General features: G+C 38.9%; 1 protein-coding gene across 5 annotated transcripts in view; it reads right to left on the reverse strand.

Moving 5' to 3' along the window:
- Positions 1-946: 946 nt before the first annotated feature.
- SWT1 (SWT1 RNA endoribonuclease homolog) overlaps positions 947-22958 on the reverse strand; it is a 106197-nt gene continuing 84185 nt past the window's right edge. Inside the window, exons 17-21 of one of the 5 annotated variants that reach the window (XR_007148039.1) lie at positions 22716-22782; positions 19213-19277; positions 6777-7028; positions 2330-2434; positions 947-2196 (exon numbers count right to left, since the gene is read on the reverse strand). Coding sequence is in view for 3 of the 5 variants with exons in the window: in XM_047839904.1 (XP_047695860.1) it covers positions 6899-7028; positions 19213-19277; positions 22716-22782 (262 nt within the window). In the remaining 2 variants the exon portion in view is untranslated. Of the gene's footprint in view, positions 2435-6007; positions 7029-19212; positions 19278-22715; positions 22783-22958 lie in introns of those variants that run through there. The other 4 variants (XR_007148038.1, XM_047839905.1, XM_047839904.1 and 1 more) reach the window with 4 other exon arrangements.

Here is a 22958-nt window from a genome sequence, read left to right on the forward strand (position 1 = left end):
TATGTTTTATTTAGTTCAAGGAAATAAAATTTTAGTTGAGGATTCAGCAGTAAAATCCTTGAAATTACTTCTCAGTTCCTAAGTAACCTGCTAATTCCTAAGTGGCATTAAGCAAATATGTGTCAATATTTTGGGTTAGAGTTTTCCAGTATTCTGTTATTAATGCCAAACAGGTAGTTTGGTGGTGAAAAGTATGTTTTTCAAGTATGTTTTGAATATAAAAAGCTCCCATAAAGGGAAAAAAACAGTGCTCAGTCACAAGTTGTTTATATTTATCTGCATCTAAAAGGTACCTCTTGAGGGAAGGAGAAAATGTGAATAGCCTCAACATAAAGTTTTTACCACTAGTATGGGTTTTGGAGTAGTTTAGAAATACCATTGGTAATAATTACCCTTGAGGTCAGTTGTAATACCACATAAAACATACTAGATTCCTAAAACAGCAAAATTTTAAAATGACCTGCTTTAATTCACAATAGTTGGTTATACTCAGGTATGACTTTTACTGTGACTTTCAAGGTAGGGTTTTGATTTTTGGCTTCTAGTTTGTCACATATATTTATCCATTCAACATGTTTTAGAATTCCTTATAGTTTAGGGGGAAATCTGGATCTGGGATTGCGATGCAGTTCTAGAATCCTTGTCTAGTATTCTAGGTGTGCACTCTGTGATTTCTCCAGATGGTACAAGTCTTGAAGTAGGTAACAGAAAGAGTCCCTGGAGGAGATTTCTGCAACTCCAGAGTTGCCTTTGGAAGAGTATGAGATCACAGAAGATTTTGTCTCTATAATATTAGTCATTTATTTGTATCCCACTTGGTTCCAAAAAAGGATTTGTTGAGTCTTTTGTAGAGTGACGCATAAGATACACAGTAAATTAACTAGGTGAAAATAAAGAAAAACAAGGAGACACCAGTGTATGAATCTTTATATTTAATAAGGCCACAACACAAATTTGGTCCTGTAAACAAGAGACGTGTTAAAAAAGTTAAACTGTACATGAGAAAGGAAGATGGCAACAATATTGGCAACAACATGGATGGATCTTGAGCCCATTATGCTGAGCAACATAAGTCAAAGATGAGTACTAGATGAATACCACTTATATGTGGAATCTAAAAAAGTTAAAGATGTAAAAAAAAAAAAAAAAAAAAAGTAAAATGGTGGTTACCAGGGGTGAGGGAGGTAGAGAGGAGTGGTGGTATTTAAGGGTACAAATTTGTAAGAAGTAATAAACCTGACCTAATGCATGGTATAATGAATATAGATAATGTTATGCTATAATTCTGTAATGTGATAAATATCACTCCATGGCTGGCAGTTATGTTGCAATATATAAATGTATCAAAGTAAGCTGTACACCTTACACAATATCAAATTCATTTTTTTTTAAATCAAGGAAAAAAAGTTGAATCCTCTGTAGGTTAAAAAGTAATTACTATGAAGAACCAGTTTCTTTCATAATAAAACCAGAACATTCTCAGTTGTAAAATGATGCTTAGCAACAAGTACCAGCAATAGTGGCCACAAAATATTTAAACTTCACTATTAATAGCTCCATGCCTCACTGGGGGTTGACTGAGAGAGAAGCAAAAACCTCAGTGTGTACAGGGTTGATAATCATGTGGAAATCTAAGAAGTACCTACGTCTGGGTACATGGCTACACATTTGCTCACAGTGAGCAAAGGAAGAAATTTTAGCCTGGAGAAAAGGCACACACAATACCAAGCTGGGATGAATGAAAGAAATGAGGGAATGACCCAGAGATGAACTCACCTACAGCAAGTTCAGAGTGAGAGTGGCTGTATTAAAAAGTTGAAAGGCATCTACCAAATGCAACTAGTCCAGTAATTAGCAGGGCCAAGTATCTAGTAAGGTTACTCCCAAATCAAAGTAATATCTACCTCCTGCAATAAGCAAGTGCTTTGTCTCTATCTTAAGCAAAAATGGTACCAAGTCTTTAAAGGTACAGGCTTGAAAGAATGTGCCTGATAAGTGACTGGTGCCCAGAACTCAAAACTTTAAAAAAAAAAAAAAAATTGGCAAAAGATTTGAACAGGACACTTCACCAAAGAAAATAAATGGATTTCAAAACAAACATGAAAAGATGTTATCATAAATCAGTAGGAAAATGTAAAAAGCAAAATGACCTACCTATTAAAAATACCAAGTTCTGGTTAGGATGCCGAGAAACTGCTGGAGGAATTAACAAAATGGTAAGGTCACTTTGGAAAAGTTTGACAGTTTCTGACAAAATTAAATGCCCTGTGATACAGTAATCACCCTTCCTAGGAATTGATTCAAATGAAATGAAAATGTTCACACAAACCTGTATGTGAATGTAGCTGCTTTTATTCAGTCACCAAAAATAAGTCAACATAGCCTTCCAACTGGTGAATGTATAAATTGGTGCATCCATACAATGGAATACTACCTAGGAATAAAAAAGATGAAGTACTGATTAAAAACAACATGGATGCATCCCCGAAGCATTATGCTAAGTGAAAAGCCAACCTCAAGGCATTTACATGACATTCTGGAAAAGGAAACCAGCTATAGCAGACACCTGAATGGCTTCCTGGGGTGTGGATGGGAATTGACTACAAAAGAGCATGAGAGCTGGTGATTATTCTGAAAAAACTCAAAACTGCACTTAAAAAGGTTTTATCTTTCTAGCTTAACCAAAAGGGTGCCAAACCTTTTAAAAGAAAAGGCTTTAAAAAGGGGACTAAGAGGGGCGCCTGGGTGGCTCAGTTAAGCGTCCGACTTCGGCTCAGGTCATGATCTCACGGTCCGTGGGTTCGAGCCCCGCATCGGGCTCTGTGCTGACAGCTCAGAGCCCGGAGCCTGTTTCAGATTCTGTGTCTCCCTCTTTCTCTGACCCTCCCCTGTTCATGCTCTGTCTCTCTCTGTCTCAAAAATAAATGTTTAAAAAAAAAAAAGGGGGGGACTAAGAGATACCTGTATTTTACCTCCCTAGAAATCCCAGTAGGGAACCATTGATTCTACTGGCAAGGATTATATACAGACCTAATGTAGTTTAGCCCATGACCACCAGTCTACAGTAGAGTTGCAGAAGCTAAGTAAAGATTAGAACTCCTGAAGAATAGGATGTTAACACCAGTTTGAGTTAGCAGAACTGAGCCAAACAACTAGCTGGGGTCTGGGTGTCTACCACCTCACCTTCCAGTTTCATAGCTGATAACTGGGGTTGTTTTCACTGGAGTGGGTTTTTTTTGGCAGGATAGCCAAAGAGCCATCAATTGGGAGGCTGATTGGCCTGTCTAAATCAGCAAAGGGCTTTGGGTGGCATCACTTCCTGAGAGTGGAAGATGTGTTTGATTATTCAAAAGTGAAATCTATTTCTTAAAGAAGAGGTAAATTCATCCTCATGGAATGAAAAAAATATGCTTGAAAAGGGCTCCAGGGGTGCCTGGGTGTCTCAGTTAAGTGTCCAGCTCCTGTTTTAGGCGCAGGTCATGATCTCACGGCTGGTGAGGTTGAGCCCACATCAGGCTCTGGGCTGACAGCTCAGGGCCTGCTTGAGATTCTCTCCACCCTCCCAGACTCACGTGCTGGTGTGCACGCTCTTTCTCTCTGAAATTAAATGTTAAAAAAGGCGGGGGGGGGGGGGCGGGGGTGGATCTCCAACAGATAGGTGGGCTGGGGTGGAGCTGTCAAAAGGAGTATGAACAGTGACCTAGGCTCCGACCAAGACACCATCTAAATAAACCTGGATCAACCCTGAAAAGGTAAAAAGACTTCTGTTCTCTCTCAAGGTGATGGTCAAAAGATAAAGGAAATGAGCTTTATGTCCCCTGTCTTTCAGGTGACAAAGTCCAAAATGGGAAAGTGAAATTCATCTGTTAAATTCTAGTCTGTGCAGTCCCAATTGCCCACTACAGGTCCTAACATTCCCAGTGGGGCACAACAGAAGCCAATTCTTTAAAAAAAAAATTTTTTTTTATGTTTATTTTTGAAAGAGAGCATGAGTGAGGGAGGGACAGAGAGAGAGAGAGAAAGGGAAACACAGAATCTGAAGCAGGCTCCAGGCTCTGAGCTGTCAGCACAGAGCCCCATGCAGGGCTCAAACCCAGGAACCGTGAGATCATGACCTGAGGTGAAGTTGGATGCTTAACTGAGCCACCCAGGAGCCCCCAGCCCCAATTCATAGAGCCAGCATTCCTTTGGCCCAGAATGCTGGAATTGCTGGGGTGGCTACACCCGAAGGGTCCTCCCTAGTCCTCTCAGGAGGGAAGTAGATTCTGTTTTGTAACAGTAAGCTGGAAAAGTCTACTAATGTAAGATAGTGCCCATAACTTTGCTGGAATAATACTCCTGGATGGCCCTCATGAAGTTATCACCAACTCCTAAGGCCAAGGGAGCCCTTTCCCTGGTGTGACTTTGCTCATTTGTTCCTACTGGCATACATATGATGGCTTCCACCCAAAATATGATAGCCATGCATACATATTGAAGAATGGAGATTTTAGAACTGTAAGTTCCTCTCATAAGGATCTAATAATTCTTCCATTAAAACAAATGTGTTCTACAAGGTAGAGCTTATGATCCTTCTGTCAGCTGAGTTATTTCAATCCAGAGTGGGGGACCCAGAAAACGAGTAGAGGGTGGGGGAAAGGGATCCCTCACCTCCTGCATTGGACTATTAGAAAGTATAAAATTAAGATTAGAAAAGACAGCAACAAAGAAAAACCTGACATTTAAAAAAAACATTTTTAAAAGAAAGTTTCTAAATCAAAGAAGACTAGAAAGTCAACATCTTCACATCTCAAAATAAAAAATGAAAAAGGTTGAAGTAATTGACAAATTAATGTACACCGTAAAAGATACAGACTAAGATAAAGTCTACATGCATAAGAGTGAAATGTGTAGGGGAACCTGGGTGGCTCAGTCAACCTCCAACTCTTGGTTTCAGGTCAGGTCATGATCTCATGGTTCATGGGTTCGAGCCTTGCCTTGGGCTCTGCACTTCCAGCACAGAGCCTGCTTGGGAATCTTTCCTGTCTCTCTCTCTCTCTCTCTCTGCCCCTCCCTCCACCCCCCCAAACTTTTATTTATTTATTTTTTAACATTTTTAAAATGTTATATTTGAGAGGGAGAGTGAGTGCGCGCAGGGGAGGGGCAGAGAGCCACAGAATCCAAAGCAGGCTCTAGGCTCCAAGCTGTCCACAAAGAGCCTGATGCAGGGCTAGAACCCACAAAGTTGAGATCCTGACCTGAGCCAAAGTCGGACGTTTTACCGACTATGCCACCCAAGCGCCCCTCAAACTTTTTTTAAAAAGTGAAATGTGTGGAAGCACACAGGTGACAGGAGTGAAATTTCCTAAAGATCACAACCTATATTAAAAAGATAAGTGGGGGAGGGGCGCCTGGGTGGCTCAGTCGGTTAACCGTCTGACTTTGGCTCAGGTCATGATCTCACCGTTCATGAGTTCAAGCCCCACCTTGGACTCTGTGCTGACAGCGCAGAGTCTGCTTGGATTCCTTCTCTCTCTCTCTGCCCCTCCCCTGCTCATGCTGTTTCTCAAACAAAAAAAAAACAATTTTTTTTTTTAAATAAAAAGAGGGAAGAGGAGAGGGAGTTTACAAAGCAGAACCAAAACCCAGTAACAAACCAGAAGCAGTTGAAGGATAAAAATCTGAAAAAAAAACAAAAAAAAAAACAAAAAAAAAAACAAAAAAAAAAAACCTGGAGGGGTGGGGAGGGCGATGCTTTTCTGGCTCCTCCAGGAAGAAAAGGAAAGAGAGCAGAGATCTTCTGGAAGCTTCTCCTCCCACGGGGCTCGGCTCATATTCCTGATGGCATTTGAGCCCTAGGTAGAGCTGTGGCTTCCTATGCAAACATAAAGCTCGGCGGGGCCCTGCACAGATTGACACTGAGAATCCGGCATAGATTCTCTTGTATTGGGAGAGGGTCACTTTTATCATACCTTGTACACAGTTCAAGAAATACAATTTGGAAGTAAAATGAAAAGCAAAACCTTACTAAAAATAAAATTTATTGCTTTTTTGTAAAAAATAAATTAACATTTATCATAGAATACCAAATTAGATTTAGTCTAATGTATTAACAAAAGCATAATATACTCTACTAAACAAGGATTTCCAATGTATTGCATAACTAAATAAGTTGATTAAACACTTGGTTTAGCTAGGGGCAAACATTAGTCACTGCCACTTAATCCCATAAATCCATGCCTCTTTCACATTTAAGGGAAGTCTGTTATAGGGGTCTCCTCTGCTTTTTCCATTAGAAATGCACTGAAAAGTGACAAGCCTAGGGTAGAAGAAAAGAAACTATATAGTAAGTAGGAGCTGAAGTCAAAATTCTACCTTTATTACCTTGGGGGAAGTGGAAGGGATGTATGTTACGTTCACCGGGTCTAAATGGAAGACAGTGTGATCATAAAACAGCCCAGGGTAAGATTTCATTTGTGGAGCATGGTGAGCATGGCCATGTCCTAATTGTCCTATTTCTTTCTTGGGGTTTGGAAGTGTTTCTGGCCATGTACTCATGTTTAGGGTTGAGAGAGATGCTAAAGTTGTGCCCCTGGGCCTTCCACAGATGCCAAAGTGGCTCCTGCCCTAAGAGATTAAAAAGACAGCTGTCCCTTCTTTAGACAGATTGGCTCAGTGTCAGGAGTAGAGGTAGGGAGGTATTGTCAACTGCAATGAGTTGAGTACACAGTTTATCCCACAATGGATGCATTAGGCTTTTTAGAACCTCAATGAGATTTTCAACAATAAGCAATCACCTTCTTGCACCTATGAGACATTTTTTTTTTTTTTACAAGACTTGGGTTTGACTCAAAAGGTTGATAGCCACTCTATTGTTCTTGAAGACAAATGCCATTCCTTTTAAGTTATAAATCAGGATTTAGGTCCTATAGTTAAGCATGTCCTCACACCATCCCCTGTTTTTGGCCTCCATATAGACAGATGCATTGCACTGCTGCATGGAATTTTCCATCTCGACCAGCTGGCGGCATCCAATGGTTAACTTTTCCCTAGAGGATAAAGAAATGTTAAATCACTGCAAGACGGCTAGTCAGATAGATGAAAAAATCTTGACACGACAGGATAACATGGATTTGAAATACATTCTTTGATAGTTGAGAGATTAAAATACCAAGAGAGTTATAGTTTCTTAGCACGGACAAAACAACATGAGAAGATAAGCACACAGTAGTAGCACAGATTCTCAGACAGCCAACATGGCGAGCTTGGTGCAATTCCTAGAATTCAGGAGTAAGGGTTCCTATGGCAGACCTACTGCCAACAAGCGCAGTCGGATGCCGAAAAATAGTCCTTGGAAACCAATTTAACAATAAACTTCATATATTGAAAAAAAAAAACCAACAAAAAAAAACAACAAAAAAAACTTTACTGATAAAAAAAAAAAAAATAGTCCTTAGTATGGTCTCTGAAGGATTCTCCCAGCAGGAGATGGAGTGATGTTCCAGGGTTCTAATCCAAAGGGTAAAGCAGTGCTAGAGCCTAGATCACACATCTTTGTCTTATTTGGTTTGAGAATTAAAGAACAGGTAGCCTGGAGGATACTACGAGATGTAATGGAGTGGCAATGGGAAATTGACAGAGCTTCAACTTTCTATTTTATTTACTTTTATTGTATATATATTTTCAGAGCTTCAACTCTTAAAAAGAACTGCTAAACTAACAAATGAATATTAACTAATTACTCTCAAGCAGCGATGGGACACAGGGAGTAATGGCTGACTCAAAATTTTACTTCAGACTAAGCCTAGCTGGTCTGTCATTAGCTGACTTGGGCTCACAAACTGCGGGATCTGTAAGTCATCAGAGCACCAATCCATTACATCTGGTGTCTAGGGTCATGCAAAACTATTTAAATCTACTGGGAGATGGTCTATAGAAGCTCACGAAGAATATCCGGCATCTAGCAAGCATCTGGCACATTAGGTGTTTGAGAAAGCACAGGTTTTTAAGTGTAAATTACACTGTTATTACTTCCTTGGCTTCTAAGATCATCTCTGGGCCATCTCCATGGTGTTGGGGAGGACCACTAGCCACCTCCCTGCACTGTCCCCCTGCCCCATGGATCCCTTGATGTAGGATACAAAGGAAAAAGAAGTCAGCTGGAACTCAGGGATTAGGATGAGAGGTAGTAGGGATGGCACAAGTAAACACCCCATATTCTGAGCAGCCTCACTTCCTCAAGATGTGTGGTTTCTCTGACACTGACTAAAACCTGACTTTTGGTTTTGTGTTACTCTAGTCCTGTTTCCTATATTTACAGTGCTTAAAATTAGTGTTGTGTTGCTTTCAATTCTTCACAACTACTCAGAAGATGATTTCTGGAAGAGCCTAAGAGATCCCCAAAGAGGAGAGATGTAAATGTTTTCTCATAAACTTAAAAATGAAACAAAAATGGCAGGCCCCATTCCTGCTCTTGGTGATTTATTCCACATTTGGGGGGCGGGGGGAAACACTCCTTTAATAACTAGACTTTGAATCTAGTTGTGTCTCTTGTCTTCTTTCCCCTCCTCTCACAGTTAAGAGGTGAGCTGTCTCCTCTTCTGATCTTCATCTCTGTGGGTCAGCTTTCTGTGGATTATCACCTTACAGACTCTCTCTGCTGCAGTGAGCTGTCATTGCTTACTGAGAAAAGTACCACGTGTTTTTCCTATATTATGATAGGAATTCATAAGTTCCTTTTCCCCAGGGCTTATGGAGAAGGGCAGAATAACAGATGTGGGGGCACCTTAACACCTTTCTGTGCCATTCTGTAGCATTTCTGTGAGTCATATCATGTTAGCTTTCACCAAGTTGTGACAATGCTCACAATCATGAAAGGCAGCCCATTTCATATTTGCTCTTAATTTATAGGAAGTTCTTCCTTTACACTAGGCCTAAAAAAACCTCCATTTTCTGACCTGAGTGGCCTAAGTTAAAAAAAAAAAAAAAAAAGTCATTATCTAATAGCACAAATATTTTATGTCCCTTGTAGTGATCCTATTTCTCTTTTGCAAACTAAACAACCCCAACTCCTAATAGGTTCTGGAACAGAGATCAAGACTGGAGGTTGCTTCTAGTTTTGTGATTCTATATTGTTCATGAGATTTTTGTAAAACTTCTATTTCTCTAAATTGTCCTATCATAGTATCAAACTTGCTTTGACCAAATCTCAGGTCAAAATAAACTGGAAATTCAATCAAATCAATTTAAAAATATTTTCAGTGGTTATTTGATTCATTTCCATGGCTAATTTGGTCAAAACAGCATGGCAGTGGTGAACTTCAGTGATCTAATTACAATATTGGATGCAGTTTTTCTAAAATTCTTTCTAGGTACAAGAAGAAATTCTACAATGGATATGTTTTACAGCTCTATGAACTTTTCTATTTATTTGCTGTATGTATCTCAAATGAAAGAAAAGTGGAATACAATGTAATGCTAATATAAAAACAGTACAGGGCCCGGGTGGCTCAGTCGGTTGAGCGTGCAACTCTTGATTTCAGCTCCTGTCATGATCCCAGGATGGTGGGATCGAGTCGAGTCAGGCTCTGTGCTAAGCATGGAGCCTGCTTAAGATTCTCTCTCGCTATCACTATCTCTCTCTCTCTCTCTCTCCCTCCCTTCGCTCCTTTACCCTGCTCTCGTGGATGCTCTAAAAAAAATAATAATAATAAAAACAAATAAAAACAGTATATGATAGCTAACCTCATATTCAATGGTGAAATACTAAAAGCTTTTCCCTAAAATCGGCAATAAGACAAGGACGCCCATGTTCACCACTTCTATTCAACACTGTACTGGAAGTTCTAGGAGCACAATTAGGCACAAAAACAAATCATAAGCATACAAACTGTAAACAAAGAAGTGAAATTCTCTATTTACAGATCCTAAAGAATCCACAAAATAACTGTTAGAACTAATAAATTAATTCAGTAAAGTTGCAAAATAAAAGATCAACACACAAAAAATCAGTTGTATTTCTATATACTAGAAATGAACAATTAGAAGAGGAAATGAGGGTGCCTGGGTGGCTCAGTTGGTTAAGCGTCAAACTCTTGATTTTGGCTCAGTTCATAATCTCACGGTCATGAGATGGAGCCCCATGTGGGGCTCTGTGCTGACAGTGTGGAATCTGCTTGGGATTCTCTCTCTCTGTCCCATTCTCCACCTCCCCTGCTTGCCTGCACTCTCTCAAAGTAAAATAAGCAAAATTTAAAAAGAAAAGGAAAGGAAATTAGGAAAACAATTCCATTTATAATAGCATGAAAAAGATTAAAATACTCAGAAATAAGTTTAATTGAAGAAGCACAAACTTGTATACTCTAAAAAACACAAAACATTGCCAAAAGAAATTAAAGACCTAAATTAGTGGCATCCCATGTTTATGGATTGGAGGACAATGATAATAACTCCCGAAAGCAATCTACATGGCCAATGCAATCCCTATCAAAGTCCCAATAATATTTTTTTTGCAAAAACTGATCCTAATATTCACACAGAATTGCAAGGGACCCCAAACAGTCAAATCCTGAAAAAGAAAAACAATGTTCAGAGGACTCACTCTTCCCAATTTTGAAAACTCAATACAAAGCAACTTTAAGAAAAATTTTCTTTTAATGTTTATTTTTGAGAGAGAGAGAGAGAGACAGCGCGAGCAGGAGAGGGGTAGAGACAGAGGGAGACACAGAATCCGAAGCAGGCTCCAGGCTCTGAGCCATCTGCACAGAGCCCGACACAGGGCTCGAACTCAAGAGCTGTGAGATCATGACCTGAGCTGAAGTCGGCCGTTCAACCAACTGAGCCACCCAGGCGCCCCATAAAGCAGCTTTAATCAAAACAGTGGCACTGGCATAAAGACAGACATACAGACCAATGGAACAGAAATAAAGTCCAGAAATAAATCTCACCTACATGGTTGACTGATTTTCAACAAGGGTGCCAAGAACATTCAATGGGAAAAATGGCCTCTTTAACATTTGGTGCTAGCACAACTTGACATCCAGATGCAAATGAAGTCAGACCCTTACCTCACAACATATAAAAAATTAACTCAAAAATACATCAGTGACCTAACTGTAAGAGCTAAAACTATAAAATTCTAAGAAAAACACATTGGGGTAAATCTTCATGACCTTAGCTCTGGCAATGGATTCTTAGATATGATGCCAAAAGCCTAAGCAACACAAGAAAAAACACATAAACTGGACTTCATCAAGTTAAAAACGTGTGTGTGTCAAAGGACGCTATCAAAAAAGTGAAAAGACAATGTACAGAATGGGAGAAAATAGTTGCAAATTATACATCTGATAGGGTCTAGTACTCAGAACGTGTTGACATGTCAAGCTGCCGGGTGCCAAGGTGGTTAATGAGGACAATAAGCCAAACTGAAAGTAAAATCAACATTATTCACTTACTGCAACACTGCAAATCAGAGACAAAATTAAAGGTGCCAGCTCCCTAGTACTCATTTTTTCTCGTAGAATGGCACTGGGTGAGGGTCAGATGATATGCAGGGCAGACAGGGGCTATCATCTCACTGCTGCTAAGGATCCCTAAACTAAGGCTCCTGCCTGTTCACGGACCCATGGGGCTAAGGGCAGGGAGGGTGGAGGTCTCAGTTCATTCAGGCTGCTGTAACAAAACACCACAGACTGGGTGGTTTAGAGACAACAGAGATTTATTTTTCACAGTTCTGGTGGCTGGAAATCCAAGATCAAGGCACCAGTATGGTCACATTCTGGTGAGAGCCCTCTTTTAGAAGAGCATTAATCCTATTCATCAGGGCTCTACCCTCATGACCTAATCACCTCCCAAAGGCCCCACCTTCTAAGAAGATTACATTGGGCAATAGGATTTCAACATATGAATTTTAGGGAGTGGGGGGACATAAACATTCAAAACATAGCAGAGGAGAAGAGTGAGGAGTAGGAAAGCATGGAGTCAGAATGGGGAAAAATACCTCAGCCAAGGCTTCCAAAAGTCGCAGCTGAAGTGCCTGAGAGGTGCCTCAGCCAACGTCCCCAATAAGGTGGCCTCCAAATGAAAACTGCCCAGGCTAGGAATGCAGACATGCGTGGAGGCTCACGGGCAGGCGGTCTGAGCATTGCCTGCAGCTGCCTCTAGAAGAGTGCAGTACACTCTTCTAGAAGAGAGTATACCCAATCTGGTATGGGGAAGACAGCTTCCCAAAGGAGCCTGCCTATGGGCAGGCGTGAAAGATCGCACATAGGATTCTGGCCTGGATCTAGATTCCCCATAAAGACTTCTTATAACTCAACAACAGAAAGAAAACAACCCAATGAAAAATGGGCACAAGACCTGAGTAGACATTTCTCCAAAAAAGACAGACAGCCAATAGGCACATGGAAAGATGCTCTACATCATTAGGAATTAGGGAAATACAAATAAGAATCACAACGAGAGCATACTTCACATTCATCTGAACAGCCTTCATCAAAAAAAAAAAAAAAAAAAGGAAAATAAATTTTGTCAAAATTTGGAAAAACTGGAACCCTCATCTACTGCTATATTGCTGGTGGGAAGGTAAAAATAGTGTAGCTGCTATGAAAAAAAGGCAGTAGTTCCTCCAAAAGTTAAACACAGGATTCCACTCTTAGATATACACCCCCCAAAATTTGAAAGAACTGGAAGAATTCAAACGAATACTTGTACACAAATAGCAACACTATTCACCACAGCCAAAAAGTGAAAACAACCCAAATGTCCATCAACAGACAAGTGGATAAACAAAATGTGGTCTGTCCATACAATGGGACATCATGCAGCCATAAAAAGGAGTGAAGTACTGATTGATAAATACTACAGTGTAGATGAACCTCAAAAATATCATGCTAAGTGAAAGAAACCAGACACAAAAGGTCATATGTTGTAGGATTCTGCTTATAAGAAACATTCAGAATAGAGAAATCCATAGAGACAGAACGCAGATTAGAGATTGCCAGGGTCTGGGGGAAGGGGAGAACACACACTGACTACTTAATGTGTACTGAATTTCCCTCTGGAATGATGGAAATGTCTTGGAACTAGAGAGGATTGCACAACACAGTGAATGCACTAACTGCCCCTGAATTGTACACTTTAAAATGGGTGTTAGTTTCATTATGTGAATTTTATCTCAATTAAAAAAAGAAAAAAAAGTATACATTTATTTTATAATATCTTCTGTCATAAATGAGTCAAATTTACTGCAAAGTATTACTGAATCAATAGACTCAAAAAACAGCGTCCCTTTCTAATTAAAGCAGAAGCATCAAAGGTGTAAATTTGGTTTTGAGATTATTTTTCTCTAAGGCTTTTTTCTATCTGAGGCTTCTTGGACAGACCAGGTCATTAATTTAGTGCAGGGATTCTCAAACTTTAATGATTCCTGGAGGTATGGGTAACACAGATTGCTGGGCTCCACCCCAGAGTTTCCGATTCAGAAGGTCCACAGTAGAGCCTTACTAGTTTGATTTCTTGCAAGTTCCCAGGTGAGGCTGACACTCAAGTTAAGAAACCATGCTTGTGTGAACCACAATTCTAATGTGATCTGGAAGATACTACCACGGAGTTGATTCCTGGCATCAGAAAGCAGTAATTCCCAAAAGCACCTGCCCCAAGGGAAAAAAACAGCTTCTGACCCAAATGCTAGGTTAGGCAGCATATTGTTTGGATATGCCAGTTACTTCATGAGGCTGATGTCGCAAACTAATTTGCATTTCATACAGACAAAATGACCACACAGGCCTGCCTCGCAAACATGCTGGAACACACTGCCCAAGAGCTTTCAAGGCAAAGTGAACTACATGCTGTTCCTAACTTATTTCTCATACATATAAAAGATATCACCCAGGATATCTGTTTGGTCATCTATTTGATAATCTCATTAATTTACCATCCTGGATTTTCTGAGCAGGCTCCTCGTCTGCTCAGGGTAAGCAATGCTCAGACCTCACTGGCAAGCCCAAAAGCTCTGCTGAAGACTCTACAAACTTACCTATAGATAAAACACAAACATATTTATAAACTTATTTATAAACACCAAGGTTCTGTCTGCCGTGTCATGGAATTCAACTTTTGATCAAAGCCACTTTCAATCTGAAACCTTAACTCCTTGCTTTATCAGAACCTAGGAAATAGTTTTCTGTTCTTGAAAAGGAATTTAATGACTTCCCTATTGCAGTAAGTGTGGTAAGGGGTACATCAGCAGTGTCCTCCTTTGCAACTAATACTTTATAAATGAAAAAAACAGATTAATAAATTCAGGCAATGTAAGTAATCATTTTCCTCAGCATTCCAGAAAGTGGTCAGCTATATGCAAGTTAAATCCTTCTGTTTTCACCGGGAAAACTCTGCTTCCTTTCATCTGGTGCATTTGGCTCTGTGTCTAGTACGAACCACGGAAACCGAAAGAACCTCTCTCTTTTGGCAGCTTATTTAAAAACTGTGAGCTGTGGAGCACATGTGAGGCTAGTATGAGAGCTACTGATCACTGTAGAGACAGCAATTTCAAAACAAACCACAGAGTAACAACTGTAAAAGCTACTAACCAAAAGCCTTCTAAGCAACAACCACCACTTTTCAGTGCATTCAAGATATTGGATATATTCCATTTCTCTTCAAAATTATCCTTTTGGGTGTAAGAGGGAGCTTATTAATTAATATTGTAGTTCAAATCCCTGGCATAAGAAGACTTAGAAGAAAAAAAATAGGTACAACTACTTTAACTCTGAACATTCAACTTTGACCCCAGTACAAACCCATAAAAAAGAACTCCCAACTATTCCAATGGTAAAGTGAAGTCAAAACAATTTTAGACACCTGACTGGAACCATCCTGCAAGGAACTCTGCCTTCTAAGTTATCCACAGTGAGCTTTTCTACCTTCAAAAATATGTCCAAGCTTGACAGACATTATATATTTAAGCTTTGATTTCAATTCTAGTTAACACACTGTTATATTAGCTTCAGGTGTACAAGATAGTGATTCAACAATCCCATACATCACCTAGTGCTCATCATGACAACTGCACTCCTTAATCTCCATCATCTATTTTACTCATCCCCCACCCCTCCTTTCTGGTAACCATCAGTTTGTTCTCTATAGTTAATAGTCTGTTTCTTGCTTTGTCTCTCATTTTTTTCCCTTTGCTCATTTGTTTCTTAAACTCCACATGAGTGAAATCATATGGTATTTGTCTTTCTCTGACTGACTGATTTCGCTCAGGATTATACTCTCTAGCTCCATCCATGTCATTGCAAATGGCAAGACTTCATTTTTTTATGGCTGAATAATATTCCTTTTCATATATATATGAAAGGACCTACACACACACACACACACACACACACACACACACACACCCCACATCTTCTTCATCTATCCATCAATCAGTGGACACTTAGGCTGTTTCCATATCTTGGCTATTGTAAAGAATGCTGCCATACACATAGGGGTGGTGCATGTATCCCTCTGAATTAGTGTTCTTATATTCTTTGGGTAAATACCCAGTAGTGCAATTACTGGATTGTATGGCAGTTCTATTCGTAACTTTTTCAGGAACTTCCATGTGGCATTCCAGAGTGGCTGCACTAGTTTGCATTCCCACCAACAGTGTACAAGTGTTCCTTTTTCCCCACATCCTTGCTAATACCTGTTGTTGTATTTATTTTAGCCATTCTGACAGGTGTGGGGTGATACTTCACTGTAGTTTTGATATGCATTTCCCTGAGTGACGTTGAGCATCTTTTCATGTGTCTGTTGGCCATCTGGAGGTATTCTTTGGAGAAATGTCTGTTCTTGTCTTCTGCCCATTTTTAAATTGAATTCTTTGTTTTGGGGGGTATTGAGTTTTAGAAGTTCTTTATACACTTTGGATACTAATCCTTTATCAGATACATCATTTGTAAATATTTTCTCCCAAGTAAGTTGCCTTTTAGTTTTATTCATTGTTTCCTTTGCTGTCAGAAGCTTTTTATTTTGATGTAGTCCCAATAGTTTATTTTTGCTTTTGTTTTCCTTGCCTCAAGAGACATATCTAGAAAAAAGCTGGTAAGGCCAATGTCAGAGAAATTGCTACCTGAGCTCTCTTCTAGAATTTTAATGGTTTCCTGTCTCACATTTAGGTTTTTAATCCATTTTGAGTTTATTTTTGTGTATGGTGTAAGAAAGTGGCCCAGTTTCATTTTTCTGCATGTCGCTGTCCAGTTTTCCCAACACCACTTGTTGACGAGACTTTTTCACCATTGGATGTTCTTTCCTACTCTGTCGAAGGCTAATTGACCACAGAGTTGTAGGGTCATTTCTGGGTTTTCTGTTCTGTTCCATTGATCTGTATGTCTATTTCTGTACCAGCACCATACCGTCTTGATCACTACAGCTTTGTAATATACCTTGAAGTCAGGAACTGTGACGCCTCCAGCTCTGCTTTTATTTTTTCAAGATTGCTTTGGCTATTCAGGGTCTTTTGTGGTTCCATACAAATTTTAGAACTGTTTGTTCTAGTTCTAGGGAAAATGCCATTGGTATTTTGACAGGGATTGCATTAAATGTATAAATTGCTTTGGGTAACATAGACATTTAACAAATTTGTTCTTCCAAACCAGGAGCATGGAATGTCTTTCCATTTGTTTGTGTCATCTTCAATTCCTTTCAACACTGTTGTATAGTTTTCAGAGTAAAGGTCTTTTACCTCTTTGGTTACGTTTATTCAGAGGGATCTCATAGTTTACGATGCAACAGTAAATGGGATGGCTTTCTTAGTTTCTCTTTCTTCTTATCATTAATGTATAGAAATTCAACAGATTTCTGTATACTGATTTTGTATCCTGTGACTTTACTGAATTCATTTACCAGTTCTAGAAGTTTTTTGGTGGAATCTTTAGGGTTTTCTATATAAAGTATCATGCTGTCTGCAAATAATTAAAGTTTGACTTCTTCCTTACTGATTGGGATGCTTTTTATTTCTTTCTGTTGTCTGATTGCTTTGGCTAGGACTTCCAGTACTATGTTTCATAAAAGTGAGAAAAGTAGACATCCCTGTTTTATTCCTGACAAGGAATGATCATATGGTTCTTATCCTTTCTCTTACTGGTGTGATGTATCATGTTGATTGATTTGTGAATATTGAACCACCCTCTGAACCTAAGAATAAATCCTACTTGATTGTGGTGAATGATTTTTCTTAAAGTATTGAATTTTGCAGACATTATATTTTTGACACAAATGTCATGTACACAAACCTTTCTGTGGCCTATTTGTGAAGTTCTATCATAAGAGTATAACTGATTGACACTCTAAAGATTAAAGTTAGAAAAAAAATTGTTTTCACCCACCTCCAGCTACAACGGACATGCCCAATAATTTTTCTTGGAAAAACTACTTTGATGTTAACACTGTCATTGCACCTGCTCATGAAGTTTTGTAACAACACAGGTACATGTGCAAGTTAAAACTAGCAAATAAACTGGTTTAGTGATAGAAATGGCATATTACACAGCAGTGAAAGTACAGTCAGTCTTGCTACAGCACTTGTTTTGAACACACGAATTTGTTCCAACACCACTGCTATATTAAAGAATTTGAGCATGATGCAAATTTCACATTTTCTTATATCCAACAGTGATGAACAGAGAAAACTGTACTCAGCCAAACCAAGCTACTTAGGAATACACAAAACACACACCTGCACACACTTTAAACATGTACCAGTGCCTCATTCACATTTGGTGTGGCAACTTTACATTCAACTTCAGACAACCCTCCCTCCACCACACTGCATGAACCCACAAGCTACAACCCTTCCAAGGACCACTTCCACATGCCAACCTCAGCTTTTTTTCAAGGAAAAGAGTCAGATTTTTTTTTTTATCATATTCATATATTTCTTAACCATATAACAGGTGTAAAACTGATACGACTTTGATTAGGTTCCTTTTTTTTTTTTTCAAATAGCTTTCTTATTAAGTTTTTGAGTGATGTGCCTCAGCCCATTTTTCCCAAGAGCCCTTTTCTTGCTTGATTTTGCAGGGCACAAAGGTGATCATTTGGAATGAATATGTTATGCCATAATAGAACTGACTATTAGCAAGCCAACTACTGCTCCATGCCTCAACACGGATAATTTTCAAAAGTCAAAAAATAATAGCAGGGGACGGGGGGGCGGGGAGTATGAGACGGAGGGCAACACTAATAGCATTAAGTGAGTTTTTGCTCCTCATGAATTTGTTTGCCGGGGCTCAGGATTGGAGGGATTCACATATACACCTTGAATATTGAAGAATCAGATTTTCTACTCCTTCCCCTTTATTACACATGAATGCAATAAACAAAATTATTTTTTAAAAGAACATATATGATACTATTACGTACATCAACAGATGAAATTGATCAACGTATATTTACTGATACATACACCCATAAAGATGAGAATTATAAACACAAATCTCTGAGGAGAGGATGAAAGGGAGGATATACACAGAGATGGGTAAAGGTCTGTTTTGTCAACTGCAGGGTAGGCGTGAGTAGTTTTTATACTAGTTATTCTTTGAAACATGGTGTGGGGAAAATAAGGGGCTGCGAGGTCAAAGGGGTCAAAGCTATTTTCATAATAAGAAAATGACATGATTTGCCTTTTGCATTCTCATTCTTGCAAGAATGTGCAACAGTTTTCCAGTGGTACATGACATTATCATCAAAGCAAACTCCATTCAAAAGCAACTATGAGAACCCATCTGTCTTCAATTAAACCAGATGTTAAGAGACTTGCAAAGTGTAGAACCTCACTCTTTTTGTTTGGGAAAAATTATTTTCATAATTATATGCTCCTATCTTAACACGTAATTAATTAGTTCTTATTTTGAAATGAATGTTTAAAAAATTTTCAATTCTAATTTATAATACAGCAAATATAGATAGAGATGACCTACATAAACAAAACAAAATTTTGTAAAATATAAAGGAGTCCTGACGCCAAAAAATTTGAGAGCCACATAAACCTTATACCTGCTTTTATATATGCACGCACACACACACACAGAGCTCTTTTGTATGTATGAGCTATTTCATATTAATAAAGGTAAAATGAAATCAGAGTGTAGTAAAGACATAAAGAGAATCCTCTGCCAACACATCAAGTGGAGCCATGTATGGTAAAAGCTGATGACAACAGCGTATCTAAATACAGATGGGACTTACCGATACTCAGTCTGTGAGACACAATCATAAAGTTCCTGGGCAGTGAATTGGACATTTTTATTCACCTGAAAAGAACCAAGATGTAGTTACTTAAAACTCATATGAAGTCAAATGAGCAGAAAGAGCACAATTAGAGTGACCCATATTCTGAGAGAGAATGTCAAGTTTCCAGCGTTTGCATAAAAACAGCAGGAACAATCAGAAGTTTGGTGATCACAATGCTAGGCTAACACCGAACTATGTGTAAAAATACTAGTCCTGTAGTTACAACTTAATCTGTTCAAAGAACCAGAAGTGATCTATGGTTCTGGGGTTAGTGGAATTGAGTATTAGAATTAAGTATCATTTTGTAGATCAAGTGGAAAGAAAAAAATGTGTTCTCCATGAAACACTAAATTCTACTACTACTGGCTCTTATCAATAGATTCAGGCTTCAGGGTGCCTGGTTGGCTCAGTTGGTTAAGCACCGGACTTCAGCTCAGGTCATGATTTCGCAGTTCACAGGTTCAAGCCCTGCATCAGGCTCTGTGCTGACAGCTCAGAGCCTGGAGCCTGCTTCAGATTCTGTTTCTCCCTCTCTCTCTCTCTCTCTCTCTACCCCTCCCCCACTCTCACTCTGTCTCTCTCTATATATCAAGAATAAATAAACATCTTAAAAAAAATAGATTCAGCCTTCAACTAGCCTAGCATTTTAGAAGATTTCTAATGCACACATTCAATATTTCTTTTCTAAAAAAAAAAGCACAAGTTTTTAAAGAAGTTAAAATAATTCTATTTAAAGGACTGAAGCAGATTTGGGGTCACATAAGTAGACTATTTTATTTTAAAGATTTTATTTACTTTTTTTAAGGTTTTTTTTTTTTTTTTTTATATTTTTGAGAGAGAGAGACAGCATAAGTGGGAGAAGTGCAGGGCGGCAGGGGGGACAGAGGATCTGAAGCGGGCTCCATACTATCTCCATGCTATCAGCAGATAGCCCCATGCAGGGCTCAAACTCATGAGCCAGGAGATCACAACCTGAGCCGAAGTCAGATGCTAACTGACTGAGCCACCCAGGCACCACTATTTATTTACTTTTCAAGTAATCTCTACACCTAACGTGGGGATCGAACCTACAACCCCAAGATCAAGAGTCTCATGCTCTACTGACTGAGCCAGCCAGTTGCCCCAGGTAGACATTTTTATTTTAATTTTTTTAACATTTATTTATTTCTGAGATAGAGAGAGAGTGGTGGGGGGAGCAGAGAGAGAGGGAGACACAGAAGCCGAAGAAGGCTCCAGGCTCTGAGCTGTCAGCACAGAGCCTGACACGGGTCTCGAACTAGTGAACCATGAGATCATGACCTGAGCCGAAGTTGGCCGCTTAACCAACTGAGCCACCGGGGCGCCACCCGCCCCCTGCAAGGTAGACTATTTTAAAAGTAGAGGCAACCATATCTTGTTTATATCCTGAACATTAGAAATAACTCAAGCTGAAAGAAAAAATTATTCAACTCTAACAATACCTGAGTATTATAGTTGACCCTTACTGAAGAGCCTTCACTTTCATTTAAATACTAAGTTTATAAACTGTTGGGAAAGGTCTATTTAGGAAAAAGTTTGATTTACAGACATTTTCTAAAGAAATGTCTTTTTCACACTATCAAGCTAATATGTTTAAACTAATAATAATTAATAATTAAACTAATAATATATTTAAACTAATATGTTTAAGTTCACAAATATCATAATTCAGATATAATTTACAATACTATACATACAAAAGTCATTGATCAGGGGCGCCTGGGTGGCGCAGTCGGTTAAGCGTCCGACTTCAGCCAGGTCACGATCTCGCAGTCCGTGAATTCGAGCCCCGCATCAGGCTCTGGGCTGATGGCTCAGAGCCTGGAGCCTGTTTCCGATGCTGTGTCTCCCTCTCTCTCTGCCCCTCCCCCGTTCATCCTCTGTCTCTCTCTGTCCCAAAAATAAATAAACGTGGAAAAAAAAAATTAAAAAAAAAAAAAGTCATTGATCATACAAAGATTAGTCATGACACACTTGGAGCACACAGTCAGTGACTGAATTTTATATTTTTTGAGGCTTACTATTGATTTAGGCTATATTCTACTCATGTGCAGGGAGTCTGGAAATTTCCAGAATCTGGAAATTAATAGAAATTCTTTTTTTTTTTTTTAATGTTTATTTATTTTTGAGAGAGAGAAAGAGACAGAGAGAGACAAGAGCACAAGCAGGAGAGGGGTAGAGAGAAAGGGAGACACAGAATCTGAAGAAGGCTTCAGGCTCTGAGCTGTCAGCACAGAGCCTGATGCAGGACTTGAACCCACGAACTGTGAGATCAGGACTTGAGCCGAAGTTGGATGTTTAATAGACTGAGCCACCCTGGTGTCCGAGAGATTCTTTTTCTCAGATAACTCAAATAGCACAGTGCCTACATTTTCAAAAATTGTGAATTAATGATGGAAAACACAACTCTTTCTATAAAATAGGTAACACCATTGAACACTTACTCTGTGTCTGGTACTGTTTGAGGCACTTCATATATGTTAAATTATTTAGTCTTTACAAGAATATCTATAATTTATCTACTGATGTTATTCCCACTTTACAGATGAAGAAACTAAGGCAAAGAGAACTAAATAACTCTTTTTGAGCACACAGTTAATAAGGGGTAGAACCAACATTTGAACACAGGTAGTTTGAACACAGGTAGTTTGATCCCAGTATGTGTTCTTTGTATGTTACATCCAAAAAGTTAAATAAAGAGCAAACCAGAAATAAAAGGGAATATATTTTAAAAACTTTAACTCTATAAGAGATGTGAGACTTGAATGTCACATTCTTTCACTTAGAACATTAAAAAAAAAAATTACACACACACACACACACACACGAAAAGAAAGAACGTTCAGGAACATGGGCAAACAAACTGAAGATCTACAGAATACTTTTCCTGGATCAGCACTGATGGGGAAAGCCTTCAAGTTACGTGACAAACTACACCAGAGTCACACCTCTAAGCTCCACCACCAGGGCCTATGCTGCTGCTACAGAGGAAACGAAATTATAGCTTTCCTTTTCCCTGATCACTGGCTCTCAAACAGAGGTGATGCTTTCTCGCGAGGGGCCGCTGGTATATGTGAGCTGAGTGAGGTGTACTCACAATGACTCAGATATTGGGATTTAGCAGCTGAGGAGCAGAGATGCTAAATACCCGCCGTGTTCCACACAATGATGAAATGACCTGTCCAAAATGTCAACAGCACCCCTAATGACAAACAATTCTGTGTTGGACAAAGTGTAGGATTATAGAACTCTATGTTTTTACTTCAAGAGTGAAAGAAAAAGTTTAATAGGTCTTTGACAAACTTCTGTGGTATTTAAGAATGTAAAGCAAATGTCAGTTAAATAGAATTCTGTCGCATTTTAGAATTCTACCATGTTTATTTATAGTAAAACTTGCTTATGGTGGAAATACGATAAACATGTCAAAATATTTCTCATACCTCATACTTGACTAGGAAGTTATAGAGGGTCTCAACATCTTGAAAATTACTGTTAGGGGCCAAAATCCTAAAAAATAAAATAAAAACAAAGGAATGGGAATGAATGATTAAAAAAATAACACCTTGAACTTTTCCTCAAAATATATCCATACTGTGAGATAATTTATTGTAGGATAAGCTTATTAAAATTTTCACAAACTTTTTGGTTTTTATTTATCCACTAAAAATGATAAAACCATCAGT

This window comes from Prionailurus viverrinus, chromosome F1 (genome assembly GCF_022837055.1).
Source record: "Prionailurus viverrinus isolate Anna chromosome F1, UM_Priviv_1.0, whole genome shotgun sequence".
Classification (NCBI taxonomy): Eukaryota; Metazoa; Chordata; class Mammalia; order Carnivora; family Felidae; genus Prionailurus; species Prionailurus viverrinus.